General features: G+C 40.0%; 1 protein-coding gene across 2 annotated transcripts in view; it reads left to right on the top strand.

The window, feature by feature from the left end:
- The window catches only part of PHF21B (PHD finger protein 21B), a 157,778-nt gene that overhangs the window by 88,783 nt on the left and 44,849 nt on the right, over nucleotides 1-24,146 (top strand). For both annotated transcript variants that reach the window (XM_071733288.1, XM_071733287.1), the window contains one exon: nucleotides 7,135-7,449. In XM_071733288.1, coding sequence (XP_071589389.1) covers nucleotides 7,135-7,449 — 315 coding nt within the window. The remainder of the gene's footprint in view (nucleotides 1-7,134; nucleotides 7,450-24,146) is intronic.

The raw sequence follows: 24,146 nt of genomic DNA, 5'->3' as shown, positions 1-24,146 counted from the left end.
AATGTGTTGTTTTTTTCAGTCAGCAAACTGTTTAACGGTTTCCAAAATTAAAGGCTAATTGCACTTTAGTGAATATGTGCTCTTCTAAGACCCTCTAACCATTATTAAGGTATTTACCAGTTCAGAACATTCTGTCTTTACATAAATCTGTCAGTTCTTCATTGTTGCCCTGTCCTGGAAAGCAGCCACACTGAAAGTTTTGGCCACATCAGATTGACAAGATGAGGTGTTTTTTTTTTTTTTCAGTGCAAGTTTAATTGTTGGCTGTCATCGCATTTCTGCGTGATGGTTTTGCTTGCTGGATTGTGCAAGTTTGATCATGTAACATTCGTGTTGTAAATGATCCCTTATGAAAGAAAAATGCATTTCAATACCATATCATGGAGTTATATCATGGAGTCAAGGAACTTCATTGTCTTCAGAGAGAAAGTGGGAAATATGAGGGTAGATTTGGTCGCAGAAAAAGTTTGGCTTTGGTACGCTGCAGTATGCTTCTGCAATTGATAGAACTGGTGATGTGTAAAAGAGCTTCAAAATGCTCTAAAACAGGTTTTTAATATCAGCAGTATTAATGGAAGGCTTTCCTGGGGAAGATGGCTGGTCAGAAAAATCCAAAGCCATTGCACCTTAGTAGAAAACCAATTCATTATTTCCTGGCATTTGCTTTCTTTCTAATTAATGTCATACACAGAGGGGTAATCATTAAGCCATCTTTCTATCTTACAAAGAGTTAAAGATTAAAAAAATCTAACAATTACCCAATGTAATTAATTGGAGAGGGGATTTTGGGGGGTATGTTTGAGGGAGGGGGGGGGTTTGTTGTTCCTCTCTTCTATTCGAGGCAGTGTTTGTCATTCTTTGGCAAGAACAACTAATTTATTGTCTGACTCTCCAATCTGGATTCATACAGGGTGGCTTTCATTCCCTTCCCACCGCCAAAACTCTTTTGATGTGCTGTGTGTTTGTTTGGGAGGGGGAAGAGGAAGGGGGGAAGGGAGAAGGTTATATGTTTCTGACCTGCTTTACTGCTTTTCAACTGAAAGTAAATTAATGCACACACTAGATTCCCCTCTGCTGTGCTGATTGGATCCTTGTGCCGATTAAATATTTCACACTGATAGAGGGATGCTGAAAGCACTCAGCTGGTAATGCAGTATGTACATCAGTGGTACAATAACTGACTTTCAGGTTAAAGTCAAACAAAACCCCCAGTTTGCTGCAGTTTTGATTAAAATGAGTTTCACTTTGAATTTAAATCCTTGAGCCTGCTGCAGCGATGGCTAATTAACTGAGATCTGATACAGAGAAAGGAATACATCTTTACTTCTAATGACAGGCAGGCAGGAAGTTGTCAAAAAAAAAAAAAAAAAAAAGAAAAAAAAGAAAAAAGAAAAAGAGAAAGAAAGAGAAAGAAAAAGGAGAAGAAACCAATAGACAAAAGAATCCTTAAAAAAAATAAATAAAAAATGCTGAGATTGTATTTCAGCACACGTAACCTCTCTGCCTGTGCTTCACACTCAGCCTCCTCCAACTGAAAATCCGCCCCTGGAAAGGCTGTTTTGATCGAGTCCCAGATTTTCTTCAGCTATTTTTTAAATCCTCCTGACAAAACCTAACACCTGAGTTCCTTCTAGTCAGGCAGTCACTACCTCCTCCTGTATGAATTGTGCTTTTGGGGGCTTCCTTTAGGAAAGGGTGGTGATGGACAGTGTTTGGCTGCACTGAGAATCCGAGGTGGGGGGCTGGGGTGTCTGTGGGCTCCACATAGCGCTGGCCTGGAGGAAGAACAGAAGCAGCAGCAGCAAAGGCTTCCTGCCCCTGGGTACTGCACATCATCCCCGACCATGGTGACCCCTCCCTGGGGGTCATTCAAAATACTTCTGTCGAGCAATTTCTCTTCTCTCCCCTCCTCTGTCCCCATCCCTTCCCCCCCCCCCCCCCGCCTTCGCTTGGGCGTCGCATTGCATCAAACTGACAGGTCATTTACTGAGAGATTGGCAGGAGGAACTACCCCAGACTTCCTTAAAAATCCTCCTCCTCCTCCTAGGTTGCACTCTTGAACACAGTTACATCAAAATATTGTGTTTCAGGAACAGTGAATAAAACTTTTCCAAGTGAGGGTCGCCATCCTTGGTTGTAGGAAAAGAGGCTTTGATGCTTTCTCTTTGAGCATTGGCAACCAGGTGCTCAGGGGCTGTATGCAAAGAAAAGCATTTTTTACAGGAGTCTGGAGGTAAAATAAAAACCATGGAGACTTTCTTCTCCATAAACATCCATCAGACTCCGATGGGTGTACATACATATGCTTGGCATAAGCCCCTCTCATATCTGTTTCAGTGAGTAAAGTTGGTTGCAGTTGGTTGGTTTGTGACCAAAAGTGCAGATCAATCAGGATCAGCCATGTTTGTAAATAGGAATTTGGAAATACATTAGAAATACATGGAAATTCATAGGATTGTTGCAAAATCATAAGACACTATATACTAAAGTGCAATAGCTGATGGTCTGTTCACAGTGCAGTTGTGTGTTGTCACTTTCTGAATATTAAATATTCCATTGTTCAAGATAATTATATTGTGACATCATAGTAAGTGAACAGAGGTCATGGTCCTCATTGCTGAAGAAGTCTGTTCAGCTGTTTTGCATGCAGGGCCTCAGATTAGTGCCTAATGTTAAATTATTAATTGACAAGCCATCATTTTGGGTTGAAAGTGGATTGCCAGTCTTCTGCAAGGTAAATAAACTCCCAGTGTTAGGCCAAATGTTTTCTCTTAGCCATGGGGCTATAAAGAAAAGAACTGGTATGGCTCTGGAAACAATTGCAGTTTTTCACAGCAAAACTCCTTTGTCAGGAGAGCGTCATTCTAGAAAGATTAATGGACTGAAGTCTCTATCTACAGCACGTAAGTGTTAAAATATAAATGGGATGGCCAGTGAATTCTAGGTTCTTTTTAAACAGGTCTCGTATTTTACCAGGAAAATGTGAAGGTTTTTAAAAGGAATGCATGTATTTTAAATCACTGCTGTGGTGAGGAGCAGACAGCAGCCGAGTATCCCACCGTTGTGGAATACCACTATATTTTTATTTGAGATGTAAGCACAAAGTTGACATCAGATGGGTAAGGATTTGAAGCTATGATGTAAGCTGCAGCAGAATGAAAGTGGAGGAACTGAAACCTTGCACTCAAAGTGCTGCTGTCTGTGTGGTTGGAGTCTGAGCACACGTGTGTGTGTGCATCCGCATTCTGTACGGCTCAGTGTGTGCACCACAACAGCACAGCTGCCTTCAAGTAATCTCTCCCTTTGCTCTTTGCATTTCTTTATTCACTAAACAGAATGATTCGTGGCATCTGATGGGAGAAGGGGCATTTGAGTAACTGCTATTTTAGGGAAGACTAAAATTGTTGCCTGGCTGCCTTCTCACCTACAAACCTTTACAAGCACAGACCTCAATAGAAGGGAGGGGGTAGGGAGAGGGCTTACACGAACAAATAAATAGAAAGGCTGGAGTTATTTTCATACTTATAGAAAAAAAAATTATCTCTGCTTTGAATAGTTGAGACCATGCCATGTACAAGATGGGAAATCATAAACAAGAGGCAGCTTTCCAGCACATTGTAGCATGTCTGCATGTGACTGGCATACATATTTCAAACTCTGGTTTGCCTGTGGCATCCTGCAGTGAAAATGAAAGTTGTGTTGCTATTGAAAACGCGCTGCTTCAAAATTGGTATATTGTGAGGACTGTTACGCTGTGGATGAGAAGCAGCGACCTGCTTTCCAGCATTTAAAGCCAATATTTTTTGCTTTTTTTTCCCCTCTTCTCTCTTTTGGCTCTTCCATTATGTCAGCACATCTTTTCAGCTGCAGTGTCCAAAGCTTGGTTAGTTTCTTATTATTCATCACTCCAAAAGCATCAGAGAATATGCTATGCTGACTGATTCTCAAAATGCATATTTTCTTTCTCTTTAAAAACCAAGACTATTCTTTTAATTAATCTGGCAGAAATAGAATACAGCAGATGTAGGTTTTGTTGAGGATTTTTTTAATGTCTCATATCATACTCTTTATTCCTGCCAACACTTTTATCAGTGTCTTCACAGGGATATAAAATAAAAATGGTTGTTACAAAGAAAAACAGCTTAATAGCTCATCTCCTAACTAACACAATCTGATTAAGAGGGGTATTTTTGAAGTTTTGGTTGACATATTTTCAGAAAATTAACAAATGAGACATGGAAGAGATACAGTTGCTGCTTTTCAAGCAGACAGTCTTTCTGTAACTCTTTTGGAAACTCATCTTGAGCACCCAGTACTTTGTATAAGCTTCCATATTTAATTTCTAAAATTTCAACCGCCCCCCAAAACCTAAACTAAAATGAAAGTTTTACATGTTCAAGTTTACAAGTATTTAATATTTATCTCAACTTAAGACTGAAACAAGCAGTAACCCTTATTTCATTAGCTTTTTTTGTTATATACAGAACTAGACAAGGTTTGTCAGTTCATTAGGAAAATACTAGCACACATCACACGCCACGATACACAAAACTAACTCATTGTTCATGCATATAGGGAGAAGAGTAGAAATTGGATATATGGTAGCTTTGAGTAGTGAATTTTTTTGTTTGTTTACAGAATCTCTGCTTTTATACTACTTGGTACAATTTCCTTCTTTGGAACAAGATCAAAAGCCATTGCTTCCTATTACACATTTTCAGGAAAGCCATAATCTGCTCCTGCTTATTTCATTGCTTTTTCCACTGTGCTAACAAAGATAGTAAATCTTTTGGGGTTATGGGAGTTTTGTTTGCTTGCATGTTTTCTGTTTCCTAGCTGCCCAAGAGAAACCATAAAGCTGTATTAATACATCACCAGAATACTACATAGTAAGAATTTTTAAGGTGAAAACATGAAAACAGTACAGTAACACCGAGTATTTCTGTGAGAAGTTTTTCATTTAGCAATCCAAATGCTCACGTTTGGAGACAAACATTACACAACACTTCATCAGGACCACTAGTGACCTCTCAGGGATAGTGAATGCTCTTAGTTCCAAAAAAAAAAAAAAAAAAAGAAAAGAAACCCTAGTGCTGCTGACATCGGCAGCAAACCTCTGGCTATCTGCAGCAGAGCTAGAATTTCACTCCTGGACTAACTCCAGCTAGGTAAGGCATTTATAGCACTGTAACCAAGTACAGTATTTTCTACAGTCTGTGAGCTTTAGCAGTTTCCACATGATGTAAATCAAAACAAAAATACAGCCACAAAGCTCTATGCTTTATCTGAAAGATTTGTATCACCCTGCAGGTTAAGAAACTGCAGTGCAAGGAGTAGGAGAGGTGGCATTTAGCTCTCCCACATGGAGTTGTTCTGCATCTGTAGCATCATACCACTGAGGCACTGAATCAGAGCAAGGAAGACCAGTGGAAATCTGCACAACAAACCAGAGAAACAGCAGTATTATAGAATTTGGCATAAACAACTTTTTATACCGACAGAAAATGCACCTGACTTTCTTGACTCTCACTTGAAAATTTTTAAACTAACAAGCAAGTGCATTTCTGTACTGAAAAAAAAGTTTTTTCCTTTTCAGAACGTCTGTGATACACAACAGCATAGTCTAAGGAAAATATAACCTATGCTTCCTTTATATGAAGTCAGGGTTATTAAAATAATGCTGATACAAAAAAGTAATGGGTTTAATATTAAAATATGAAGCAGGTATCTCTGATAACGTGCATGCTTGCTATTTCATGTAAACCCAAGCCCTACAGTTCCTGGGGCAAACATATTTGACAATTTAAGGCTTTACAGCCTTAAAGCATATAATGGGTTTAAAGGCAAGAGAGAAACTATTTTCTTACGAGTCAGTTAGTTTTGAACTATAAGACTTCTATGTAATGCCTGGAATTTTCAGCCTTGATTCTGGAAAAAAATAACAATGTCTGTGTCTTTGTACCCACCCAGCCCCCATTTATATACATATATACAAAACTCTTAATGACTTAAATAGTGCAGCATCAGTCCTAGACAGGCTGTGAAGTTTCCTGAAGGGCTACTTAGTAGATGTAATTTCAGTGAAGCCATTGAAGCTTGTAGGACTTGTCAGTGAATAAAGTTAAACGCAGGCACAAGTCTTTGCAGGATTAAGAACCTTTAATGTCAACTTTTGTAAAAATGAGATGCTTAATACTTCAAACTATCAAAAGAGGCTTGAACCAGAATATTTTTTTCCACATATACGTAACCTGCCTAAATGGCATTAATAAGAACAGCTTCTGAGATTAAAGTGTGACAACTTTTTATAAAAGTTTACACCGACACTAGCATTTACCAGATGGCAACTTCACAGTGCCTATAGAAATCTCAAATGCAAGTCTTTGTAAGAGACATTGTAACAAGATCATAATGATTGTATATCCCATTACAGATGACAGTATAGCCACTGCAACCATTTTAAAGTACAACTGTTAGGAAAAACAAAAAACATGTCAGTTAAAATAGGTGCAATGGAGAAAAGTTAGCTTGAAAACGGAACAAACTCAAAAAAACCCAAACGATGGAGAAATAGTGGACGTTTGAGAGAGAAAAAAAAGGGGGGAACACACACACAAAACAAAAAACAAAAACGACTTCAAAGTCAGGTTAAAAGAATAGAGAAGTAGCCAAGTGCTGGGGTGAGACGACCACGTGTAGGGCATTTTCAAACTCTTGGAAAAGTTGAAAATAACACAATTTAAGCCTTTTATTATTAATAAAAGCTGTAGCAGTATCTAGTAGTATCTAGACCTGTAACAGGATTATTAGCTCCAGAAATACCAAAGGAAAAAGAAAAAAATACTTCGAAAACCCCCAGTGAAACCACGGGTTCCCGAGCGAGCAGGGGAAGAAGCCCAGCCTTCCCCCTGCCCGCCCACCTCTCCTTCCAAGAAGAAAACTGCCAGAGAAAATAAAGCCAAATCCGTGTCGGCGGGGCCGAGCCCGGCAGGGCAGCTCCAGGAGCGGGAGCCCGGCCGGCCGGGGTGGGGGGCAGAGCGGCGGCGGGGTTCGGGGGGTGGGGAGGGCCGGGGGTCCGGCTGCAACCCATCGGGTGACGATGCCGCTTCTCTCTCCCCTTCTCTCCCCCGGCAGAAGCTGGCGGTGCGGAGCTGCCCCGCGGCCGTGCTGGTGGGCAGCGGAGCCAGCGGCAGCGCCAAGCCCGGCGGCGTCCCGGCTCTCCTGAAGGCACCGGGCGGCGGGAGCCCCAGCGGCAGCCCCGGGCAGAGCGTGGCCATCTCCGTCCTGCCGGCCAAGGCTCCCATCGCGATGGTCACGGCGCACCTCAACGGCGGCCTGGGATGCAGCGCGGCGGGCGTGGAGCCCCCGCAGAGCGCACCCATCAACCTGCAGACCACGACCAAGCTGGTCGGAACCCGCCGGCCGCCCGAGCTCGGCTCCAACACCCAGGTAACGCCGGGCAATGCGGTGCTGGGAGGGGGGGGGGCGGGCGCTGCGCCGCGGGCTCCACCGCTGCCGTCGTGGCGGGGGGCGGACGGAGGCGGGGCAGGCGCCCCGACGGGGCGGGAGGGGGGGAGGCTGCTGGAAGAGGGGGGGGATGTGAGGACTGAGGGTGGTGTCAGGGCTAGGGGAGGTGCCGAGGCGGAGAGGGGGGAGACCTGCCCCGCCTTCCATGTGCCCTCGGGGTACGGGGGGTCGGAACGCTGTCCTGGATGAGGGAAGGGGTTGCTCTTCTGGTGCTGTGGGGATTCTCCGGCCCGTGGAGAGTGCGGGTGCTTCCCCCCTTGGGGACAGGGTTTGGGCAGAGCAGGCAGGGGAGAGGGGAGCTGGGCTGAAGCACGGAGCTGCCGGTGTAGGGAGGGGACAGGCGGGTCCCCTCACCTCTGGCACCATGGGTGGGACGTGTGCCCTGTTGGAGGGCAGCGGTACTGTGTGGAAAGAAGCTGGCAACTTCTTGCGGCTTGCTCCCAGTGTCCCACCTTCTATGAATACCTTTCTGATTACAGTTCTTCAAAACAATGAGGTATACATAAAGAAATGGTGGTTGCCACGTTGTGAGCTTAGATACTGCTTGTAGGGATGGTGGTCTCCTGGCTGTGCTGTCATTTCAAGTATCCATGTTGTGGTGCCAGAATCTTCCCTTGGGAGCAAGAGTACAAACTGTATGGGAGCTGCCAGGCTGTTGCTTCGGTGTCCAGGATGTCTTCCTAAAACTATGGAGAAGGTGTGAACTGTTGTTCCTAACACTGGAAAAGTGGATTTCTTTCCTACTTTATGCATGTAGGGACTGTGATAGTCTTTGGATTTGTATTTTAATTCCCCTTCACAAACTCAAGATACGAATCTCTCAATAATCAGGAAAGAAAAATACAATATAAAGAAGGGCACCAGGAAAACTGTCCCTGGAGACATTTGTAAATCAAGGTTCTGTTGGAATATCTGAGGCTTTTTAATACCCAGGAAGCCCTTTCTACCACCAGATGGGGAATGACCATCACCTACTGCATCCACTAACAAATGGAAAGCACATCCAACCACTTTGGGTACCAAATTGTCCTGTCACTTTTTCTGGTGAAGTGGTGTTGTCTTTAGCTGTTACACTAAAGAAGATGTGTGGGGAATTTGATTTTGAATTGATTCTTCCCCTGTACTCAGCGCTGGTGAGGTCACACCTTGAGTCCTGTGTCCAGTTCTGGGCCCCTCAGTTCAGGAAGGAGATTGAGGTGCTGGAGCAGGTCCAAAGGAGGGCAAGGAGGCTGTGAAGGGATCCAGCACAAGTCCTGTGAGGAAGGGCTGAGAGAGCTGGGGGTGTTCAATCTGGAGAAGAGGAGGCTCAGGGGAGACCTCATCACTCTCTACAACTCCCTGAAAGGAGGTTGGAGCCAGGTGGGGGTTGTTCTCTTCTCCCAGGCAGCTCCCAGTAAGACAAGAGGGCATGGACTTAAGCTCTGCCAGGGGAGGTTTAGGTTGGATATTAGGGAAAAATTCTTTACAAAGAGGGTGATCAGGCACTGGAATGGACTGCACAGGGAGGTGGCGGATTCTGCATCCTTGGAGGTTTTTAAGGAGACAGAATGTGGCACTCAGTGCCATGGTCTGGTAACCACAGTGATAGTGGATCAAGGGTTGGACTTGATGATCTCAGAGGTCCTTTCCAACCTGGATGATTCTGTGATTCTGTGAATCTCTGTTCTGTATTCAAGCTGAGTAATTTTCTTTGTTGAAGGTATTGTTTATAACTTATTGAAAAGATACTTGAAGCTATTCTGGTAGATAGTTCTTAGAATTCCTAAAAATAACTATATAAACGATAATCGTCTAAATGAAAAAAGTTATTTGAATATATATTTGAATGGTCTATCATTTTGTGAAGGACTATCTTTTACTGTCACTGCCAGGTGCACAGGAAGAAAAGAATCAAATCAGTGAAGGAAGAAGCTTGAAAGAACATTTAATGTATTTAGCCTGAACAGTGAAATAAGAATCCCAGGTGCTGGAGAACAGTATTGGTTAGAACAGATGGCTGCAGACTTTTAATTTCTGCAAATGTTGTTAGAGGAAAAAGGCTTTCTAACCTGGTAAACTGGCATGCTGTTGAATTATCCCTGGTGCTTCCCATCTATCTTTTCAACAGGGCAAACTGGTCCCTCTTCCACCTTCCTTATCCCTAGATGTGCTGTAGCCAGTGGTGTATTGCAGCCTGGTGGAGCAAAGCCTTAACACTGGTCCACATATTTCTGTTCTGTGTTTGATCCAACATGAGGCAATATTTGTCATGGCTTTGCTACTTTTTTCACAAAGAACAGCTTAATGTTAAGCAAAAGCTTGCTATTACTGGAATAGTGTGGGAATTTTGCCCAGCATTTGGGATTTGCCTTGGTTTTGCAAGAAGACCTTCAGTATTTTTCTTTAGAAATGTTTTCACATTGCAAATTATCAGTAAGTGTAGTTTTGTGATTTAATATCTCTGGTGATATTAGCAAATTATGGAGGAAGAAGCTGAGCAAGTTTTCGAAGCAGAGGCCAATAGAGGTTTGCTTGTTTGAGAACAGTCAGCAGTCATGGATAAAAACAATCAGAAATACTGAGTAGTTGTACATGTAAAAAAATGCAAGCTAACCTTTGGCCCTAAGCTGTCAGGAAGTTTAGTGCTGGATTGCATGTTAATTGTCACTCGTCTACCCAAATTAATTTTTTTTGCAAGGTTTCTTTTTCTGATCTAATGGAAAAGAATCTATCCTTGCTTCATGGTCAGTGTTCCTGATTGTTCCTGCTGTGGTGATTACAAATCAATAGCAGTAACAACTTAGCTACTAGCACTGTAGTGTTGGAGGAAAATTTCATTGTTGACGTTTATTAGTATTTACTTTTTCTTCTTTCTTTTTTTTTTTTTTTTCTTTTTCTTTTTTTTTCTTTTTTGTAAGTGGCATTACTATGGCTCAGACAAAGTGGAGGGTTTTTTTTTTTTGCAGTATATGAAGTTTGTGAGATTGAAGATAATGACAGCTTTCTGCAAACTGGGTTAAGGTGGCAAGCTGATAGTAGTAAATGAGATTACTGGTGTAGTGTAGCGTATTCCTCTGCATCTGCAAAGTGAGGGAAAGGGCAAGGGCATGAAATGTAATGTTATGAGTTTCTGAACAGTGGTTTCTGCTCAAGAGCATTTAGGGGGATCAGGATGTGTATATGACCACCTCAAGTGGTATCTAGCAGGAAGAATGAAATGCTAAATGAAACAGCAGAGAAAGTAGGGCATCAAGCAGTATAATCTAAATACGGAACTTTCAAATATAGATAGGATTAAATGTAAGTTTGTAACAGAATTTTCATTTGGGCAGCTGCATGTCAGCACTTTCATTTTAGGCTGTTGTTTACCCAGCAGATTTTAAAAGTGATTTTGAAGCATTGTTGACTGGAATGGAAGCCATATCTGCATTGAAAAAAAGTATCTAAATAAATACACACATAACAGATTGCTTAGATATTTATCAGATCTTCTATTACAGGCAGAAAATGTTTTGATATTAACAAAGACTGAAATCTGTAAGCACTGGAAATTGTGAGCTTCAGAAACTCACTCTAGGTCTACACTGTTCCTTGGCAGCTTTTCAGTGTAAATCCACTGTATGAAGACATGACTGATGGAGCTACACTGATGAAAATGTACGTGCAGGGCTGTCTAGAGTCTCTTTCTTCTGCTTAGAGATTCATTTGGATGATCTGGAGCAAGTTTTGTTGGCAAAAGCAATTTTGCTGGCATCAGCTAAATTTTGCTGGCGTATGCTGGATACACACTAGGAGTACTTTGCCTTCAGAGAATAACTATTGGTATTCTGTATAGAGCTACTGGATGGTTATAGGATATCAGCATGCCTGTAGCTACAAAGTACTCTTGGTATAAAGAGATTTTAATATAAACCCCTGAAATTATATTTTCATCGATATTTAATTTATGTGGTATTTGCTGTTTCCTCTCCTAGCCACCATTGCCTAACTGAAAGCAGGATCTGAGGTTGCTTTGTTGAAGGACAAAGTCCCATCTGCTGTGCTGGAACAATATACTGGATAAAGAAAATGCCCCTCTGCCTCTTATTCTTTTTTTAAATAGCAGAACTGAGGGCCAGCAGGCATCCCAGAACCTAGTTTGGGAAAAGCAAAAAGCCTCTTGGCTGTTTGAAAGGCACTTGGATCAACCAGCTATTGGGAGACCAAGCAAAGAGGAGGGAATACAGCTGCCAGACCACTCAGCTGCATTTTAGGAGCTGTAGTGAAAGAAAAACAGCACTGCAAGGACATATCTGCATTGAGCCATGAAGCACCATGATACAGACACACAAAGTTGCTCCACAGAAACGTGGCATAGAGGTAGGCAGTGTCCCAGAAGTGGTACCAAAAAGGTACCAACCAAAAAAGTCAACCTTTTGCTGTCAGGCAGCTTCACTTCTCTGGTTATAGAGAGACGTGGTTTGCAGCTTGCTTACCTGTCTCTGTGCATTCTTGGCTTTAAACTTACCCATGACCCTGGACTGGGGATGATGCCAGAACTGGCTCCTGCTTTGCCAACATTTCTCTCTATGTAGCTGTCATGCTGTTCACCTGCCTTTAGTCCCCGAGGCTTCTAAAGTGCAAAGTAGGTATTATTAGGTGCAGGAATGTTTGGATACTCCTCTAAAGAGCTGTCTCTTGTCTGTGATCCTGGTATGATGCTCTGTCCCTTATTACGATCAGTGGTTGGACTTGATGATCTTACAGGCCCTTGTCAAGCTTAATGTTTCTATGATTACTCCATGCAGCTCATAGAAAACATCTTAGCAAGGCACTGACTCTGTCCATCAGGACTTAACAAGTTAACAGCAGAAAATGTGCCTTGTGCTCCTTCTGGTGTTTTCTCTTCCACACATATATTCCTTGGGTCAACAGGAGAAAAGTTTGGTAAGCTTCCCCATCAACGTGTGATGTTACATCTTGGGGCTTGTCTATACAGGGAGGTTATTTCAAAGTAAAATACAGTGTGAGGATTTATACTATTATAAATTCTTGGCGAGATAGTAAACTGTTCTTCACAAATGCTTCATTAACTCCACAGCACAAAAAGCTACTTGTATGCATGTTTAGATTGAGCAGGCTACATGGGTTGCCATTTTTTTTTTTCCAGGAAAAAGTAGCTTTTGTATGTGTAGGAGACATGTTCACATATACTTCCTAGCTATTTATATATACAATTTACTAGGAAAAAAATGCATTCCAGAAGTTTAAGAACGTATATCTGCCTGTGATGGCTATTTTTCAGAATATTCTTTTTCTAGAATGATTTATTACCTTAGTCTTCACCATCCCACTTAATGTGCTTCACTCTTCTGTCTGTAAAATGCTTCCTCCGTAATTGGAAATCCACCTGCATGCATGACTAAGTCTTTTGGCTTTTATTTATTATTTGCATTGTGGTAGTACTTAGAGGTTTTATTTATAGATATATTTATCTGTATTGGTTATGTGGCTATATATGTTTTTTTCTGTGATCCATGTTACCACAGAGTCTGATTACATGGCACTAGTTATTTTACTCTCACAATACAAGGTTATTATGACTAAGATGTTATTATTCCACATTTTGCAGTAGGAAAACTGAGAAATAAAGGATCCATTTACACTTCTTTAAAGGAAGCTTGTGCAGGATCCCTGTATTGGCATCCACACTACTGGCCTTCTATGGTCATTTTGGGAATGCCACAGACATGTCCATGCTGTACATGGCATTCTTGGGAACAAAAACTGTCCCACAAGCATGCTACAGCCCCTTTTAGCACTTGCCATAGCTCTTTATCCATCTGCCTTATACTTCCTTCTTGTTCAGTCAAAATAAATTAAAAATAGTAATAAAGAATAAAGGCAAGGAGAGGGGGAACCCTGAGGTTCACCATCCCATGCACCATCCTGTGATCCATTGTCATTGGGGCTTTCTAACTTTTAATTCTACCATTAGAATGTTGTAAAGAGTGTTGTAATTTTAGGAAATGGATTAGGGAGTATGTATGACAGATTCTGATTGCATTTACACCACCTGAGTAGCAGGTTTGTTAGGGAAGGTACATGAATTTACTCCATATTTAAATATGGGTAGCTTAGAGCAGGATTTAGCCTTGCTACACTGATATATACCGCATAAAAGCACTTAAAAATTTGTATTTCTTGCTAAATAGCATAAAATTACATCCTTTCAGGTTAATTAAACCATTTTGCAATGCTGGTTGCTGTTGATGGGATATTTAAATGTCAGATTCAGAATAAGCACTTACGCTTCCTGATTATAAATGGCTTCCTTTTAAATATCCCAGACATACATATATGGTCAATATATCACAGATTTCTGCCTTTCTCAATCTGCATTTTCATTTGGTCTACAATAGGGTCAAACACTCACTAGTATCAAAGACTGAATATAAACTCTCAGCAACTGAATAAAACCTGATTAGGCCCAACATGGTATTCCTTATATAGCCAAAAATTGCCAGTGATGGCAGTGGAGTGTTCAGCAGGAAAGGGTAAGCAAAAATAGGCTCACACTGACTGAAGGGTTGTAAGAATCTAAGAGCAACCTTTCCAAATTTGTTTCTGTGGGCACTGGCAAACAAACACCATGATGCAAGAATTTTAACAACCAGGAAACAAGAGCAAGTCCGAGTTTTGGGGACCTCACTGTGGATCTGTCGTCTGCAACCTTTGTGGCACTAAATGTCTCCTCTACAGGTTCCTGTGAAGTGGGATATAGGTATGTATATGCTACTTCAGTGCTTATGGGATGCATTTTCCCCCTGCAAGTGTTTGGAAAGAGTCTCTACCATGAAACAGGAGCAGAAGGACATTAACTGAAACTACTTTCATTTTATCGATGATTCCTGATGCTGCAGAAATATGACAGAGCTCTCAGCCCATTCTATGTCTAGGTCCTTACAGCCAGAAGTAATTAATTGGCCTGTGTATAAGAGATCCAAACAAAAGAGAGCAGGTTAAAGGAGGGAAATACATTTGTTTGAATTTCATGCCTTTTCTTGAGAGCTGTTTTAATGTCACAGAATCACAGAATGTTAGGCATGAGAAGGGACCTCTGGGGATCATCCAGTCCAACCCCCCTGCCAGAGGAGGTTCACTTACAGCAGGTTGGACAGGATAGTGTCCAGGCAGGTTTTGAATTTCTTCAGAGGCAGAAACTCCACGACCTCTCTGGGCAGCCTGTTGCAGTGCTTGGGTACCCTCAAAATAAAAAAGTTCCTCCTCATGTTTAGATGGAACTTCTGTGGTCAAATTTGTGCCCATTACCTCTTGTTCTGTCACTGAGCACCACTAAAAAAAGACTGGCCCCATCCTTCTGACACCCACCCTTTAAGTATTTATAACTCTCAGTAAGGTTGTTCTTTAGTCTTCTCCAGGCTAAGAAAAGTCTTAAAATGTACCAAGGCAGTCCTTGTGTGGAAGTTTCTGTGATATTTTTATACATGCTTCTATATCATGCATGTAAACAAAGTTCCAAGTCCCTTCCTTTAATGCTGAGGGTTTATAGCACATTATTGTTTTGACTCTAATCAGAGTAGCTCCCATAGAGAGCTTTGATTCACTTCAGAAAATGAAAGAATACAGTAAAAATGGTAATACACTGTAGCTACTTTATTGTAATTGGAGGCTGTCTGTGCCTCACGGAAATTACCAGGCAAGCATTCTTGAAAATGTCAGAATTTTCAAGTTAGTTCTATTTAAAATAGGGGACCAAGAATGCAAAGGAATGGATAGAAAATTTGAGGGTTGTGTGATTCAAACTAGAAGTGCAGTTTGTAATAATGAAAGATGATCAACTTTGGGGGTGGGGAAATCATCTCTTAGGTTTTCTAAATTACAGGATGCATAAAAACATCCACTTATTCTACATGTACTGTTACTTTAATAAAAGGCACCACTTTAGGAAATGAAAGGTTTTGGAATATCTCCAAACGACTTAGTTCTATTTATCGTCAAAAGGTGGGGTTTTTTCATTATCCGTGGAGTTTGTGGGGTAGTTGAATAATTTGCAGGAACGTGAGTGTTTGATTCTAGCCTGCAAACTCTGTATTTATCTTCTTTCAGTGTTCATATTGCAAATACAAGCATAGTACGGTTTCCTGTTGGTGCTGTAGCTGTATCAAGGTTTGGCAATCGGTCTGCTACTAATCTCATAATGTGCATTTGTGCCTGTGTTTAAATTAATTGGAAAACTACATCAGAAAATACTGCTCTTACATTATTTTATGTATAAAGAGGGAGGGGGAAGGGAGAGGGGGAGAGAGACTAGATGCTGTAAATACAGTGTGCTGATGAATACTTAAGTAGTAAATAGAAATATCTTAGAAGTCATTCCTGACAGTAATAAAGGCAGCAATTTGATTTCATCTGTGGATAATAAACTGGTTTCACATTGCAATAAACCTGGTGCTTATGTTATATTAATATTTATTAGCACTTATTGATGTTAGGGTTTAGTTGTTATCTTTTCTTCACATCACAGCCATTTTATAAGAATTTAAGATAAATTGCTACACAATAAGCAATTAAAAGTGTTTGTATATATGTGTGAGAGAGAAAGAAAATCTGCCTGTGGAGATATTCCTATATGGAAGGGCAGATCCTTACTGCCTAGGAATATAGAGAGCTGTGTTCAAATGATGGAGTTAACGTGACTTTCCACTAGTTAAAGATGTGGCTCTCTGAATGCATATTTCAAGACATAAGCACTGCTCTGCTGTTTCTATCAGAATTTTTTGTATGAGTTTTGTATTCCTTGCTTTGGCTTGTGTGCAATCCCTCATAAAGCTAGGAGATATTGTGTATTCCATTCAGTGGTCTTTTTTGGTGACGTGTGAAGGATGGCTAACTACAGGATAATGTGAGTCAGAAAGTGATCTGATCCAAATTTAAGCAAATTTGTTCTTCTCTAAATTTAGAGAATAGCTGAACGGCAAGACAGATATATTTCAATTTCCATCAGTGACAAGGACAGAGTGTTGGCGGATGCCTGTTAGCAGCTATGTCGTGTGTTTTTGATACACATATACGTGTGTATGGGTGGGAAAAGACTAGTTACTAGCTTTTATTTATCATGAGCCTGTTCCTTCTTTGACTGCTTTTAAATCACACTTGGGCTTGATGTTCCTTCAGTGCAGCTAATTCTTGTGCAGAAGGTGTGTTGTGGTCTTGAGTCGTGGTTTTGCCCTCTGAGTAGAAAGGCTTGCATTGGATTTGGATTTTTATAATTATGAAAACTGAAAAATAGACCCTTTAAAAATAAGCCAGGTACCAGGCAAGGTAAGACAAACCAAAATTCTTTTTGTTGCTCTTGCAATTAGGCATCAAAATCAATAATTTCAGAAAAAAGATTCAAGTTTATTCTTCATTTGAACATAAGTCTGAGTTTAACATGTATATATTCACATGTCTTCAGTGCTAATCAGGTGCTTGTAACTGAGTTTGTATTTAGCTGCTTTTCTGTTCTGGGGTCTTAATCTTTTTTATTATTCTAGTTCTTTGGCCAAATATTGTCCTTGGAGATTTGATCAGTGGAAGGAAGAACGTGTCCCCACCGTTTTTCAGCAAGACATTCAGTTAATGGGTGCAACTCTGTTGGGTTTTTTTTCTACAGTGAGATCCTTATTGCAGACCTCTGTTTAGTCTGTTTCTTGTGTTTGATTTTATTAAGAACCCGGTTCAGTGACTGTGTCATCAAATTTGCACGTATAGTGATGGATTGTGATATTACAAACAATTTGATTGTTCCATCCCTCACTGAATCAAACAATGAGACTGGCTGGATTGGAGATAAGTTAATTTTTACATGCAAGATCACTGAACTATCAGTGAATGAATAGGTCACACCAGAAAGTGGATGACAGCTTTGATATAATTTAACATTGTATTTCCTGTAGTTTGCTGAAATAGCAGTGATAATTTAAGGGTCTTACCTTAAATGTTTACTGTCCTGAGTGTAAAATGAAAACACAAGTCAGCCTTTTTCAATTTAATACAATAATAATTTCTCTTTAAAGAATCAGTACACTAAAAGACAGCTATTTTAGCATTACATTAATGAGAATATTGCAGAAATTTGGCAGGGATACTACAGTCTTTTAGAAGACTGTATGTGGTAATTAATTAGCATTTGGTCTAATTAAATTCCACCGCCGTATTCACTGATGTCACAATGTTTTCTTCAGAATGAAACATTACTATATTGATTTTACCCTGCAGCTTTCTTTTCAAAACATAAACCAATAATCTATATCGTGTTGACTTGTAACACTTTTTAATGTTTCTTATTATACAAGAAATTAGACACTGCATTTGTTAGTATTGCTGGAAAAGAAAAGCCTAACCTTCCTAATAAGTATGAGAAGATAAAAATTTTCAGGTTTCTGCTATATCTTTCTTCTTAGTGTGGGCTTTAAAGCCACAATAAGTGACTTTGAATCACCACTATGATGGGTCAAAGTGTTTGCACTTTGTTTTCAGGTCCTGAGAAATATGAGTTCAAACTCTGGCTCCTCTAGCCTGAGTCCAGAAATTGTTTCTGAATTTAGAAGTTATTCCATAGAATGAGAAACAGACTGTGTCTTGAGATACATTTTGTCCTTCATTAAGATTAAGTGTCTGTCTTATTAGTAACAAAGTATTACTCAACAAATTTTATGAGTATTTTCAAAAGTGTGATTTTGGAATATCTCCACTAAAGTCTAGTATAGTGAAGCTAGACTCAGGCTAGCAGAGTTAATCTACAAAATTACATCACTAGCATGTCTCTAACCACCTTCCTAATAACAACACAGTAGGCTTAGTGTTCCATTAATAATGATTATTAATACTACATTTTCTTCAGAAATGAACTTTTAACACTTTTTTTTTTTTTTTTTTTTTTTTTTTTATCCATCTTTGTGAGCTGTTCATCCTAATTTTCATGATTTTTCAGTTTACAGAGTCAGGGTGTAGACTATATATAGAATTTTCATGTGTGCACGGAGAACATAACTGAAGACCTGCGTAGCATCCCTTACCAACATTTTGCTTTTTGGGTCAGTGGTGTGATATAAATAATGCTGCTTGAGTAAGAGCCAGTCAGTCTAAAAAAATAACCGAAATTTTAGATAGTGAAGTTTTCTTTGGATCTCCCTGGCAATTATTCTGTATTTCAGATACCATTGTCCAATTAAAAACCAAAACCAAACAAACAGTGCTTCCCCTTTTATCTCTGGAAATTACTGGGCTGAAGTCCTGATCTCTCCAATAATCTCCATATAGACACATGCACAGACCTTCACAGAACTGAGTTAAGACTCATGAAGACTCATAGTTCCAGCTTTATGAAGACATTATTGCTGTGCTATCTAATTTGCAAGCTTGTATGTAAGCTTGAAAAATAAGACATATTTTCTCCCCATGTATTTTATTTCTTGCAAAAGAGATTTAGACTAGATCTCTGGAAGTTCTTCAGTGCTGAAGTACACCCATCTGTCCAGAGTTCAAAACTTAGATCCTCGGCCTCTTCTCGGTAGCTATCAAGTGTGGACCAAGGGGAAATCCAAAAATGCCCCTTTTTCTACTAGTGATATTCCCTGTGTGCCAAAAGGTTCACACTGGGCCATTGTCAGAACTGTTATCATGTTGATGGGGTTGAACAACAAGGTGGACAAAGCATTGACTGGAATTGCCAGTTGCCTTGCCCACAAGCATTCTCTAACCGCTGGTCCACAAGACTGTGTTCTTTCTTCTCTCATGGAGTGATTTAGCAGAAAAGCTTGGAAGGAGAATCTTTCTCCCAAGCATGTTCTGATCGTTTAGCTTACAGAGCCATGTGCAGGTGGAGGATCTGAAATCTTCCTTCTCTGGATTAGATGACTGAACTCCTGAGAAATTGGTTGAAGTGAAAGATTGAATGGAGAAAGAAAGGAAAGTGCAGCTTTCTTGGAGTGTGTTTTCAATGGAAGTGGTTGAACACAGATTAGTCTCCAGGAAGGGGCTCAGGGAGGTGAATTCCAGGGGGGATAAAGCAGATAACTTACTAAAAAACTCCTATTGAATACATCTCTCAAGACATCTGTCTTGTGCCCTAAGGTGCTGGTCTGCAGATTTGCTCCCAGGGTGTCCTGTCATACTCTTTGGATACTCTTACACAGGGAACTTTGGTTGCCTACTTAAGAACTGCAGCAAGACACCTTAGAGGTGAACATGTTACTGTGCAATGCCTTCATGTGTTTGTGGATTCAGTTCTAGGTACTGAGTTTTAGACACCTCAAAGGTGATGTACCCAGGCTTGCCAAGAAGCAAACCTTCAGATGTCCTGAAAATTTTAATGGTTAAATCTTGAAGTATATAAGAATTTTGCTGTCTTTAAGGCATGACAGCAGCTAAGTGGGGGACTTGAGAAGGTGATTTTCAACCCTATAGCTGTTGCTAGGTTGGACATAGGCCCACTGGGGCTTTTTCTAAAACTCAGCCTACTTGGACCTTGGAAGATGTGGCACTAGGAAGGTTTGTCTTGGACTAGCAGGATGGAGAAGCTTGAGAAAGAGCCAGAGAGAGACAGCCCAGCTAAATAGTAGATGGGTGTTGTGGTTTGAGCTTTTGTGGTTTATTCTTATAATTTCTGCACTCCAGAAACAGATACAATTTCTAGGCTCAGAAATAAAGGGGCTTTGCTGATACTTGTGTTTATAAGGTCAGTTCTGCTAGCACTAACATTACTGCAGCATCTGAGGAAGAAAAGGAGATTTTCTGCTTACTAACTAAAATTTCTGTCTCTGTCATTGTTGAGAAGCACTGGTGCTCACTTTGGTGTATTTACAACTCTAGAAAAAGATTATGTGTAATATAGTATGTGTTTCTATATTCACATACATATAGTGTGTATATATATGTATATACTTATGAATTAATTTATATAAGCATAAACTTGCCAAATCTTATTACTCTCTGAAAAATCAACATAAAAAATCAGCCTTTTTATGTGGATCATCAAATAATTGCTTACATTTTTAAGTGAATCACCCTCCAAAACTAAAAAAAAACGTGGGTTTTGCTGTATTCAGTATTTTCTTTTAATTAGAAGGCACCTACATAGCAATATCTATCACAGCTGCAATCTTAGAACAGGGGGAAACTAAAATAAAGAATTCAGTAGCAACAGTAATTCAGCCATGCTGTACAACAGCAGTATTTCCTACTGGATTTTGCTGATGGGCAAGTAGTGGGTCATTATTGCTGAGTAGTAAGCCAAAAAAAAAAAAGCAAAAAAAAAAAGCTTATAGGATGATCTTCACATTCAAATTAACATTTCCTGAAAATGTTATTGCTTCCTTTTTTCTACGTAATAATTATATTCACAGTAGAATTTAAAGCTCAGTCATATTTATACACACTTTATATGGAATTCAGGCAAAATCCTCCTGTTTCTTCCCCAAGTTCTGTGCTCAAGGAAATTACTTTTGGTAACAATATCCAATTATTATGGCTGAATGATCTAATAGCTTCCTTTCTCCAAAAAGGTTAGAACGATAATTCCATTTTTCTTTTCCCCTGCCTCTGTGGTTTTTGTCTTCCCCTCCCTGCTCCACCAACTAAGAAGGGTTGCTTTTTTTTTTTTTTTTAGTTGCCTTTATTCTGTCGCTTGTTGGGCACTTTTCTAATCTAATTCAACCAGCAGAAAACTTTCTTTATCCTTGTTAGCAAGCTGAATTAGCTCAGCTCAGAGCCTGACAAAAGGCACCGTGTGGCAGTCAGCAATTAGATCGTCTCGGGCTGTCACATCTCTCATGTTTTCCATTTCTTCAGAGTGACTGAAAAATGCTTTATGAATACTCAGAGAAATAACTGCAAAAGCAGTTCTGAGCCCTGTGGGTGCTAAGGTGGAATGATTTGGAAGATAATACTAAGTTCTTCAGTAGCTGCTAATGGGCTGCATTTTGACAGGTGAGGATTCTTAAACCACTAAAGGATGATGGTCATTTCCTCCTTTGTTTTGTTTTCCCTCTGCCTCCCTTCTCTTTCTGTGCCCCAATCCTCACATCCTGCCACTGAGGTAGAGCAGTAGTATTTTAGCAGCTGGTGGGGCTCTGTTGAAAATTTTTGCTCATGCTTGAACTCCTGTGAGGGAGTGGCTAGAAACTGCTTTGTGAGACACTCTGCCTGCATTTCCCCCTTTATTCAGAAATATTTCTGCAGACTGTGAACAGCGAGTAAGTAATCTGAAGACATTAGTCATTAAAAACAACATCAGCCTGGAACAGCTTAGTAGTTAAACAGCAAATCTTTTATGAATCAGCTGAGCAAGAGACTATAGGTGTGATCACAGCTGCTGAGTGTTGTTGCAACTCAGTGAGACTACACTCATTTGTGCAGGAGGTGGAGACTTAATTAATTGAATACCATTTCTGAATAAAGCTTCAAATCACAGAACAGGCATATGTATAATACATTCCACATAGCCAAACTTTCTGCTTACTTTCTGCTTTTTTTTTTTTTTTTTCCTTTTCAGAAATTTAGAGTGTGATCTAATGACAGTAGAAAAATCCTGTTTCCTTTGATAAAAATAACAGTGTCTTAAAACCCCCCACAGACCTGGTAAATAATGTGAAGGGAGCTGTGTTTAAGAACAGGTATTTGAGACAGTTCTCTATCCTCTTGCTTAAGTGGCCAGTGGAATTTCTGAACCAGGGATACTTATGAACTGTATTCATCATGGGTTTATTTTGCCAGAATACAGACTGCAATGTGTTCAAACAGTTTTGTATTTTTGAGTTTACCCAGATGGGAATGTGCAACTAGCAAGAAGCAGAGATAGTGGTCTGAAGAGTCTAGGAGCCATGGTGAAAGCAGAGATAAATTAGATGGTACTGAAAAGCCAAAGAGCCACAGTAAAAGCAGAAAATTGTTTGTTTTATCTCTGCATATACTCCTCCGATACCCTCCTGAGCTTTGATACCACTGTGGCTTTCCTTACAGATGAGTGGTGTTGAAAGAGATAGGTATGAATACCTCAGCAGCAATTAAGAATTTGTTCACACCCTGGTTTTCAAAGCAGGTTTGGAATTGAAGGTGGTACCTTGCCTCCTGCTGCTTCTTGCTACCCTGGTACAGGGCCTTGAAAGGACAGTGAGTGAAGCTTTAGGCTGCTTCAGTGCAAAAGCATCTGGCTTAGTTTGAGTCATTGTTAATTGGCTATAATGAGGATTAGTTTAAATGGTGTTTTTAGTGCCCAGAGAAAGGATGGTTTCAAAAATACTGGTATTTTTAAAAAGCCATGGGGCTTGTGTTTCTGATTGTCTACTTCATAAGAATAATAAATGTGCATACAAGAGTATGATTAATTAATTCTGACTAGAAAGAAAGGGAGTGTGGAAAACAAACACTTTTAAAACCTGGTAGAGAAATCTTTAAATTTCTGTGAAATTTCAATTAAATTATCTCTCACACAAAATATGTCTGAAGTGCAGTCTCATTGGATACAACCTGAGAGTGAAACTGCACTATGTCATTATTCCACCAGATTATTACAAATACCATGCACAGGCATTTCATATTTTAAAAATGTGGAATGATTTGCACAGATTTTTTGTAGAAGTTAGGGTTAGGGGGAAAGAAAAAATGTGTACCCATACAAGCCTTTCAGGAGCCTCAAAGTTACACCTGAGCACTCAGTGCTTTTACTGGTGGACTACATGGCAAAATAACAGCATTCAGATGTTTGGGTCAGCTGGAGGACAACAACTGTCCTGGGTTATTGAGGTAAGGTACAGTGAGTTTTAAGTCAAATGAACTTGGATGTTGCATATAGTGCTTGGCATTTATATAAAGCAAGCTCAAGGTTGAATGCAGCATTCAAGTTGTAAAATGGATGTAGAATGGGTAAAAATCCCCTGCAATTACTTCAGTGACGATCCATTCAGGTTAAGAATTTTCATCTTTGCTGTTGCCATAGCAATCTGTTCCCCTGTCACTACCACATTAAAAATCCATTCTGTAAAACTGTTGTTGCCAATATTGAACGCATTACAGACAAAAACATTTTTTTAATAGCTTAGGTGTCTTATTTGCAACATGAAGACCTAGATCTTAGAGAGATGCATATGTACTTTATAAAGAAAAAGATTAGTGTTTTATAATACATTGGAGGAACACAATATTTGTGCTGCAGTATTGATGTCAGTGTAAAGTAGTTTGCAAATAATACAGCAATGCAGTGTCAGTTGAACTCAAATAATTGAACTGTTCTGCTAAGATATAACAGACCCATATGTTCCTGAGTTAAGCATGTATTTTGGTAACATGCTGAAAGGCTTTGGAAACTATATGGCTTTTAACCTTCTGTTACTCATTGCGTCTGATTCTCTTCAGTGATTGACTTCAGTGGTTTTTTTTTCTCTAAACTGATGTAATTCTGAAATGGGAGGAGAGTTGTGGCCCCTAACAGTTTTACATCTGTGATGCGATCCTATACTGCTCATGTACTCAAGCTCAACAATAAGTTTGTCCTGATAATGAAATGTGGGAGCAGGTCTTTAAGCATCCATCTTTACTACATCCAAAGGAGAGGGGGAAGGAATCTGCAATTCAAAGCAAACATAGTGATTTTCTTT

The sequence above is a fragment of the Heliangelus exortis genome, chromosome 1, assembly GCF_036169615.1.
Source record: "Heliangelus exortis chromosome 1, bHelExo1.hap1, whole genome shotgun sequence".
Lineage (NCBI taxonomy): Eukaryota > Metazoa > Chordata > Aves > Apodiformes > Trochilidae > Heliangelus > Heliangelus exortis.
The sequence above is the reverse complement of the archived record's forward strand: the minus strand, read 5'-3'. Positions and strand labels throughout refer to the sequence as shown.